Source organism: Phragmites australis, chromosome 11, assembly GCF_958298935.1.
Source record: "Phragmites australis chromosome 11, lpPhrAust1.1, whole genome shotgun sequence".
Classification (NCBI taxonomy): Eukaryota; Viridiplantae; Streptophyta; class Magnoliopsida; order Poales; family Poaceae; genus Phragmites; species Phragmites australis.
In genome coordinates, this window is record NC_084931.1 from 3186745 (window position 1) to 3196861 (window position 10117).

General features: G+C 45.0%; 2 protein-coding genes across 2 annotated transcripts; both read right to left on the reverse strand.

Annotated features, from left to right (window-relative positions):
- Nucleotides 1-571: 571 nt before the first annotated feature.
- On the reverse strand, nucleotides 572-2589 carry LOC133884868 (REF/SRPP-like protein OsI_017815). Its single transcript, XM_062324445.1, has 3 exons — nucleotides 2386-2589; nucleotides 2013-2264; nucleotides 572-1235 (listed from the first exon to the last, which is right to left on the reverse strand). The coding sequence occupies exons 1-3, from the start codon at nucleotides 2431-2433 to the stop codon at nucleotides 786-788; spliced, it is 750 nt and encodes a 249-aa protein (XP_062180429.1). The 5' UTR covers nucleotides 2434-2589; the 3' UTR covers nucleotides 572-785.
- Nucleotides 2590-3915: 1326 nt separating this feature from the next.
- On the reverse strand, nucleotides 3916-8424 carry LOC133884559 (translocase of chloroplast 101, chloroplastic-like). Its single transcript, XM_062324013.1, has 2 exons — nucleotides 7274-8424; nucleotides 3916-7181 (listed from the first exon to the last, which is right to left on the reverse strand). Exons 1-2 carry the CDS (start codon nucleotides 8123-8125, stop codon nucleotides 4149-4151), a joined length of 3885 nt encoding a protein of 1294 aa, XP_062179997.1. The 5' UTR covers nucleotides 8126-8424; the 3' UTR covers nucleotides 3916-4148.
- Between the last annotated feature and the right edge of the window lie 1693 nt (nucleotides 8425-10117).

Genomic DNA, 10117 nt, shown 5'->3' on the forward strand with positions numbered 1-10117 from the left:
GCCTTAACAGCTTGATAGCTCAAGAGTCATGACCGAAAGAGTCTTGGCGATCAGGAGCATATCATTTGTGGAGCTCCAACATGGATTATGGATGGCTTGTGTGCCACCGATACCACGAGATAAAAATTTATTGTGTCGAGTTTGCTCTCTTTACCTTATTTACATTTTCGCTTTTACATACTTACAATTTATCTTTCCGAGTAAGTTATAAACCTTTTTGAATGATAGAATAGACACATTAGATAAACCTATAGCACATTTAGATAAAAATTGATATAAGTTTATCTGATATAGTACATTTAGATAGAAATTGATATAGATTTATCCCATAAAATTTTTAGAACTATTGATTTTTAAATGTCCTAATTTAACCCCTCTTAAAACATCACCATTCCTCACAGCGCCACCGAACAAATACGTCTGGAGCGATACCGTAATTTGATTTCAGATAAGATTTGAAAAAGAAGTAAAAAATTATCAACCAATTTTCCTCATAATTTCTTTATTTATTTTTATTAGTAAAACAAGTCTAATCAATAACCGGAGGATAAGTATGGATATAAAAAATAAATAAATTTGAAAGAAAAAGATGTCACTTTTATAGAGCGGAGAATTTCAACGTAAGCATGAACCAAGGCCACCTCCTGACTCCTGTTAATCACAGGTACCAACCACATACAACTTCAGTTCGTCACCTCATTACACATTAAGACTTCAGTACTTGCTAAAGGATGACGCTGCTATATGTCATGGAAATGTCGTTTCAAGTTGTTCCATCTCCATCTCTACTGCGATGGAATGGGCTGCATCTCCGGCGCCGGGGCGGCGTCAGCCATGGGGTAGCTGAACACCCTGGCAAGCCTCTCGGTCGGCACCAGCGGGAGGTACGTGGCGACCGTGCTGCCGCGCTTGGCGCCGTCGCACACCGCCGAGTTGTACCTTGCCGACAGCTGCGCGGCAGTGGGGAGCACGGCCCTGGTCACAGACGGCACCAGCGGGAGGCGGTTCAGGGCGACCCAGGCCTCGGCGGCCCTGCGCTCCGCCACGGGCTCGTAGCGGGTGTAGAGCTCCCGGGCCTTGGGCTCGGCGCGGGCGATGGCCGACTTGGCGAGGCCAGCCGCCGTGCCCACAACGCCGGACTGGCGAACCTCGTTGACCGCCGAGAGGGCGAGGTTGGGGGCCTCCTTCACCACCGGCGGGACGCGGCGGTCCAGCTCCTCAACGGACTCACCGACCTGCAAGGGCGAACGGAACATTCAAAAACCATCAAGTCTTGAAACACAAAATATGGTGCTTGACACTGAGAAGAAATTACTTCCAAGAACAAGAAGTTTAAGATAATTTGAGCAACAATGAACAAATGTTCAAATTTGCAAGACACTGAAAAATGTTAGCTTCCTGAACCATGAACCGAGTGACCACAGCACTGCTAAACAGCCTAGATATGATGACTGTTCCCAAATTTTCAAGATACTGAAAATATTAGTTTCCTGAACCATGACCACATCACTGCTAAACTGCAGATATATGATTGACGGTAATACTAGGAACATCAACCGCATCTGATTACTGCAAAGCATGTATACAACAGGACAAAGGTCAATTTTCTCTGGTACTCTGAACTTGCTAACTAGGTGTTTTGTAGTCTCGAAGTTTTTACGAAAGTTTGCATGTCTCATTTGAAGTTGTATGAATGCAAGGTTGCCTGTCTGCATAATCAGTGAACCCCCCTCTTTCTTAATCGGGAATGATCAGATAACTTGCTACTCCGAAACTAAATATTTGAATAAGAACAATCGTACCAAGAGTTCATGTAACCTAAAAATTATCCATCCAAACGCTCTAGCACCATCTTAATTAAATTCACAAAATTCTGCCGAAAACTACACCATACTGCAAATTTGGGGGCGCACATAAAGCAGAGTTGAACTCAACAACTCAATTCCTTGCACGGAATGATAAAGATCAATCAAATTCATAGCAAGAAACCGAATCAGAGTAATAGCCCTTACCTTGCGGTCGAGGAACTTGAGGAGATCGAGCGGCACGGCGTGGAACCGGTCGTAGACGGGCCCGACGACGGCCTTGACGGTGCCCTCGACGCTGTCGACGCCGGGGCCGAGCGGCCCGGCCCCCTGCTTGGCGTACGCGTACACCGCCGCCGCCAGCACCAGCGCCTGCGCCGCCGCCTGCTGTACGAACTCCAGGTACCTCAGCCTCTCCTCCTTCTCCTCCGTCGCCCTCTCCACCGTCACCTCCTCCTCCTGCGCGCGCACACACAAAAAAAAAACACCCAGAATCAGTATCACCACCACCACAGAATCCAAGAAACAGAGAAAGCACCAACCAATTGAACACCGCAAGGCATCAAGAACCCTCGCTTACCGTGGCGGGCTGGTTGTTGCGGGCGTCGTTGGCGGACTCGGCGGCCATGGCTGCTCTTGGTGGATTGGAGGACCGAATCGAGGAAAGATCGAATTTTTTCACTTGTTTCTTGGGGTTCTTTTGCGGGATTTCCAGGACTCGTGATGAGGAGAGATTGGGATGGGGAATCGTGGTTGTTTTATAGGGAGGAGACTTTGCTGCGAATTCATTGACGATTCTCTTATTTATTTATTTATTTTGTTTTTTTATTATTGCTTAATTGCTAAGGAGCTCGACGGTTCGCGACTCCCGTCCGCGTGGGGCCTAGGGTGACGTGGCGTCTTCTAGAAGGGTGGGAGCCGTGTCACTGAAGGTGGGGTAGTGGCTGTTGCGGGGCCCACGCGTCGGTGGGATGTGACGTGGGGGCGGTTTGTGTTCACGCGGTGATGGTGTGAACGCCGGCCGCTAGGTTTTCCGGCTTTTTTTGGATTTTAATTTGTTTTTTAGGACCGAGGATTTTTATTTGCTGAAAACAACTACTCTACCGGTCATAAATATATGAGATTTTGAAAAAGATTTGTCAAACTTTTAAAACTTTAACTTTCAAAATATTTAGTTTTAAAATCTTAAAATCATATACATAAATTTGTCTTGAAAAATACTTTAATAATATCACATATTTAATAAATCTTATAAATAAACTTTATTAAAAATTATAGTCAAAATTATACATTGAAGATCGTGTCTTGTCTATAATAATATTTATTTATTATCAGAAAGACTAGGAATTTTTAAGAGAGAGGAGAGTCACTATTTTCTGACCTATGAGTATGGATATGATTCATCCCTGTTGTTTTAAATTCGCATGTTTTCATAGTCAAACATTAGGGTTGACTTTCCCAAAATGTTTGACCAACCGGGTACCAAGAGTTAAATTTCAAATCAAGAGAAATGCATCTTAGGTCAACAAACATATCCAGGTCCAAAAGGGGAAACACAAACAAACAGTTCAGATCTACATTCTGCAATATTCAGGAGAATTTACCTTGACCCAGCCACAAACACAAGAAACGGAAGGTGTCCCATACAGCAAACAAGATCTTAGCCTTCAACGCACTTTTGGTACAGATTGTTGGCATAACTTCAACAAAACAAACTCATCAACTGCTGAAGAAAAGGACCAGTCAGGTGAATTCATTTGATACTACCACTCCTATTACAAGTTCAGCATCAACCGAAATCTGATAAGGAATCTTCTGTGCAAGTACATGATGCCTCTCGCCCGCATGGCATTCAAAATCAGATGCAGAAGCATGCACTTAAACTGCGATAATTTGCAGACACATGCACTTCAGGCTTTCAACTACGATGCATATGCAGATATGTGCGCTCTTTCAGCAATGTAAGCGTGATATGCAAAAGCATCTGCAGTTCTGCACCTCAGATATTTAGCAGATATGTGCAATGCATTCAGGATCCAGTAATTATCATCGCATCACCACCACTAGCTAAGCAGAAGTAATACCAGAATGAAAAGATAAACATGATGCAGGGAGCAACATTGTAATATATTGAAAATAACAAGGATCATAGATCCAACGACATTATTCAGCTGTAGTACCAGATAAATCTCACAGCCCTCTTCAGCCAAAATTATGATAGGAACGATCTGCGAAGTACAAAGAGTAATCTGAAACGGCAGGAATTACAGATCATAAGGGAAAATTGCTAAGAGAAAAAAAGACACGAGATGGATTAAGTAAATTGCTACTCTTCCTGCCAAGCTAATAAGCAAACGACGGTTCACTGGGTCGGAAGCTCCTGTAAATGGAGGCTGCCACTGGCACAAGGCCCAAAAGTGCGATCTGAACCTGCTCTGAGGTGCTTGTCCTGACAGTTATCTGCCCACTCAGCTTGTTGTTCAGACCAAGACGAAGTGCCATCTTTGAACCCCTCCCGATCGAGAACTGGGACTGCAAGTTAGCGCCCAGAGCAAGGTCACGGCGCCACTTCATCAGAGACAGACCCAAGGTTGACAAGGACTGGCCAATCGGATAGTCTTTGTCTTTCAGGCGTGCCTCCAAGTTAGCTCCATAAGCAGTATCCCCTTGAGCTCGCATCGCGCCAGTGCTCGCAACTAGTGCCAGCCTCTTCCCGAGAGAGAGCTGGTCCTCAACCTTCAGCCCAGTTGCCACAATGTCACCCAAGAAAGTCACTGAGAATCCTCCAGTAGTCTTGTTCTTCTTGATATTCTTGATTTTGGTCTCACCACGGAGAATATAGGCAAGCTGCCGCCCAACAGTCTGGATGTCAAAACCAGCAAGTGACGATGCATTCTCTCCATGCTTTGCTGCGACGGAAGAATCTAAATGGATGCTGAATTCCTTCTTGTCCTTGGTGACCTGAACTGCTACATTAGCCGGGAACCTGTTGAGTATAGCGAGCGTCTCTTCAACACTTACTCCATCATAACCGCAGTCATGATCCCACCCATGAGCATCTAAAACAGGCCTTGCCAGGACAGTCGAAGTTGTCTCCAAAAAGCGGTACCGGTATGTGGGATTGTCACAATCAAATGAGGGAGGCAGCACCATATCAGGTAACGGAACTGATACATTCTCTGGAGGAGGATCCTGATCATTTTCGCCAGCGATATTGGCATACCCATAATCATCCAGATCAGTTTTCCCCCTCTTCTTCATCTCCTTTAACCTGCAGAGCTCGTCCTTCCATTGTTTCTTCTGGAGAAGCTTTACCCTGTAGTCGTACTCATCAAAATAAGCATTTTTCTGCTCTTTCGTAAGCCTTGCAAGCTGAGCTTTGGTCAAGGGCTTGAAGGGTGGAAGCTGATCATATTCTTCTTCGTCATCATCTTGTTCTACATCAGAATAGTCATCCAAATCAATATCCGAATCTCCTTCGTTGCCACCCTGATCAGGGGAAAGTTTCGGGTGGGCCCTTGACTGCAAGAGGGAGGAAAGCAGGAAGGGAAGCGGTGGGGAGCGGAAACGGAACCCAAAAAGCTTTCCAGGATTAGGATCCTGAAGCTTCAAAAGTGAGTTAGCTTCCGATAATATCTTTGAGGAGTAGCACAAGAGCAGCATCTGATGCCTCCAGCTTTGGCCATTAGGAAGCACTTTCTGGCCCTCACGGTTTCTCCGGCAAGATGGATGGTTCTCAACAAGGGCTACTGGGTTCATCAAGCGCATATCTCCTGCAGCCTGCCTGATGGATTGCTGGATAATGTGGGATCTCTGAGCCATTAAGACCTCATATGTCATGGGAGCACCATTGAGGCCTTCAGGAGGAGCAGAAGCAGCATGTGTGAGAGCAACAATGGCGTTGAACCATATGGATGAACCAAGAACAGCAGTAAAGGTTTTCAGAAGAGGTAAATCATTGAGATCACGGCTCAGACTATCCAGACGGTCCACATACAGAACAATATCTGGAGGACATTTCTTGGTATATTTCTTGACAGCAGCAAGAATCTTCCTATTCGATCCTTGGTCCATCACATTGGGTTGAAGCCCTGGTGTATCAATGATTCTAATCTTGACACCATCCACATCACCAACAATCTCCCGCACACTGGTGGTTGCTGCACCAAAGGCATCAGTTTTGGACTTCTCTTCACCAAAAATAGAATTGATAGTTGCACTTTTGCCAACTCCAGTCTTTCCTAAAACAAGTATGTTGCATGAGAAGTTCAGATCCTCTTTTCCCTCTGCTTCAAGTAGCAATGCCTTCTTCCGAGCATTATCAAGGCTGAAAGCTCGATTTGTCTGCCTTCCATGTCGGATACCCTCAGCAAGGCTCAGACGGTAAAGCACTTGAGCTGCTACTGTTTCTTCAGGAGTAGCTCCCAGTCTGTAAACCAGACGCAGAAACTTAACTCGAATCAACTCAACCTTGTCGTGTAACTTCTTCTCTTCCTCGGTCATCTCATCAGTAGGATCAGCAGTAACTGCTAGCTCAGAGGGGCTGAATAGGTTTGACCGAGCAGGCTGGCGAGGAGCAGTTGGTCTCAGAGAAGGGGCTGATGAACCCAGACCAGCTGGTCGGTCCATGGTGAATATTCTCGAGCCATCTTGGGAAGCAACTGTGATATCCCCATCTGAGGATGCACCAGTTGCCGCTTTCAGAAGGGCCGCCAGGGCAGCAGAATCAAACCCCTTCTCATCCCCATCATCGTTATCATCATCCTCATCCTCTTCAGAATCATCTAGTAGAATCTGCCCATCCATGCTATTGGTGTAGTCTCTTGACCCAGACACACTACCACTAGAGGAGCCCTCAGCAAGCTCCTTCATGATCTGCTTAGCAGCTTCAGAGCTCTCTAAAATTGCAACTCGTGCGGGACTCGTGTCAGAGTCCGCACCATCATCGTCTTCATCAGCCTCGTTATCAACCCCATCCTCATCATCTGTTGCAGCCTCAACTATGTCATCATCACTAGCCTCCTCTTCACGATCAACAACCTCTGTAGCACCTTCAGTCTCTTCATCACCATTATTTTCCTTGCTTGATTCCAGAGCCAACTCTCGAGACAAAAAACCACCAGTGTCAGCAGCTACAACACTTTCAACCTCTGTAGGCTTCTCGACACCAACATCTTCCACCGCTTCACTGGCGGCCACCTGGTCCTCAGCATTTTGCCCCTTCTCAGGACTACCCTCAAGTACACTGTCTGAACTAGCAGGAGCAAGCTTCTCTGCGCTTCCATCCTCAGCATTTTGCCCTTTCTCAGGACTTTCCTCAAGCACACTGTCTGCACTTGCAGGAGCAAGCTTCTCTTTGATTTCATCATCCATAACCTGGATTGGAACATTAGAATTGTTCATATCCCCACTAGCATCAGCACTATTAGCAACAAAATTTGATTGAGGATGCTCAATTGCTCACTTACCACTGGACTTGCCTCGCTCACTGGCTCAGGTTTTGCGGCCTCGTCTTCAGCATCAGCCTCCTTCTCCGATGATTCTTTCGGGGCTTCCTCACCTCCAACCACCACTGTCTCATCACTCACTCCCAATTCACCACCCAATTCACAATTAGCTTCAGCTACAGGAGCCACCTTATCCTCTGGTTCGGTCGCCTCCACGCTCCCAGCAGAGACCGCAACCTCTTTCTCGTCGCTCAATTCACCACCATCTCTACTTCCAGAGCCCACCTCCTCGCCCGTCTCTCCCTCCGGCTTCTCCTCCTCGGCCATGGCCGACTTCGCATCATCCGCCACCTTATCCACAACCTTCGCCTCCACCGCCACACCCTCCTCCTCGCCCAATTCGTCCTTCTCCTCACCTCCCGGCGCATCAGGGGAAGCCAGAGAAGCATCCTTCTCCACCAATTCGCTGTTCTCGGATTTGGACTCCACCGCTGGCGCCGGAGCCGGAGCCACCACAGAGGCGGCAGCTTCTCCATCCTCCACCGCCGGTTCCCCACCGCCATCCTCCTCCTCAGTCTCCGCTGCACCCAAGCTCCCAACCTTCCCTTCCCCCTCCGCCTCTTCCACCTCCCCGCCGTCCGCCTCCGCCACGCCGTTCTCGGTCTCCGGACTCCCAAAGGACCCACCTTTCCCCTCCAATCTCACCTCCTCCTCTTCCTCCTCACCATCCCCGCCCGCCTCGACCTTCTTGGGCTGCTCCTCCGCCGCCGCCGCTGCTTCGACCTTCTTGGGCTGCTCCTCCTCGGCCGCCGCCGTGGCGGGGTTCTCGTCTTCCACGGGCGCGACTCGGGCGGCTTCAGTGGTGGTGGCCATGGCGGCCTCTTGCTCCGCGAACACGCAACGAAGCAAGAAGCAGTAGAAGTAGCAGGATTCGAGGAGTGGGGTGGGGGAGGAGGTGAGAAAGAAAAGATAAGGTGAGGGTTTTAGGTCAGGCAGGCTCCGCTCCGGGGTAAAATTATCTCCCGGATATTCATAGATGGGTTTCTTTCGACTTCAGATTTTAGCTGGAAAATACCTTGGTCTGGTTTGGCGTGTGATTTTGGGAGGAGATGGTGCCACACGACTGCACGAGGAGGGGTGAGATGACAAGGTAAGCAAGCAAAGCTTGGAGGAAGGTGACGATGATGATAAGAAGGTGAATTTTTCTTCTTCTTTTTGTTGCTTTGTTTTGTTTTGCTTTGCTTTGCGTTGCAAGGTGTATGTTGTGCTTTGTGTTTTTATTTTCTTCTTTCTGGTTTGGGTTTGGGCTTTGGGTGGGTTTTTCGTCATTTATATTTACTTGCCTTGTTTGTAGTTTGGGGTTGCTATATCTTTGCTACGATTTTATTTGATCGAATTTCAGGTATTTGTGTTGTCAAATTTATTAGGTATTTCATTTGTTGTACCTGTTAGGTTAGGAGCGTTAAAATAGTAAAATAAATTTTAGTTTATTTAGCACGGAATTTTTAATGAAAAAAGAAAAGGTGATTCATATTTTACTTCCTTATCTTTTATAATACTTTTAGAAAATATTGGATTCCTCGTCTTTTGAACAATTTGTTTACTTTAACTATGTTGTCACATATACAAAAGTAACATATTACCATAGCATGATTGAGCTATTATGCGTTATCAACACCACTACAACGCTCTCGACTGAACTCTAGCTTAGGTGCCGCCCTCGACTTATAATGTGCATAGTGGAGAATGCAGGATGAAGTTTGAGGAGGGGCTCAACTCCTACCTCAAACATACCCTTTTATCTCATCTATGCACCAAAAAAATTAAAGAGAAGGCCCCCTTATCTGGGATTCTGAGGGGTCGGTAGGGGGTTCCTTTTGAATCCACCCCTAAATGTGCATCATGATCATTTTGGTTGCACCAAACCTAAGCATATTAGGCACGGGAGTTTTTTTATTTTTATATTTTTTAACATTAATTTTTAAATAAATAGATCTCTGATAGAAAAAAATTATAAAAATAGACGTCTATCGTTATCTGATAGGGCGGTTAGGCCCTTACCACCCTTTCAGAGGTTGACACGCAATTAAGGGCTAACAGCCCTCTGATCGCGTGGTTACAACCCGGTGGGAACAATATTTCGTAGAAATCACCGTTCACAGTAATATTTTTCCTAGATTTATATTTTTTATACAAAATTGTGGTCTTTTGATCCTTCAAAAAATTTAAAACTTTTTATATGTGTTTCATAATTCATGTGCAACCCATTTTAATTGGATTCATCTAAAAATCATGCGTAGAATTTAAACTAAAATTCTCCAAAAAAGACTACTTTATAACATTTAACAATTGTTAGTGCCACAAATAAAATTTCAAAAATCTGGAAAAAAATCACTAATATTCATATTATGTGATGGACTAATTTCTAAAATTATTTATAGCCCTAGGATATATGGTGAAAAAGTGAGTTACTTTGTAATTCTATTCACATGAAATGATAAAAATGCATATAAATAGAGCATTACAAACGAACTCATTTTTTCACCATATATCCTAGGTCTAGAAATAATTTTAAAAATTAGTACATCACATAATGTGAATATTAGTGAATTTTCTCAGATTTTGAAAATTTATTTGAGGAACTAACAATTGTTAAAAGTTATGAAAGTAGTCTTTTTCGGAGAATTTTAGTTTAAATTCTACACATTATTTTTAGATGAATCCAATTAAAATGGCTTACACATGAATTATGAAACACGTACAAAAAGTTTTAAATTTTTTGGAGCAACAGAAGACCACAATTTTGTATAAAAAAGATAAACCTGGGAAAATATTACTGTGAACAGTGATATCTACGAAAGATTG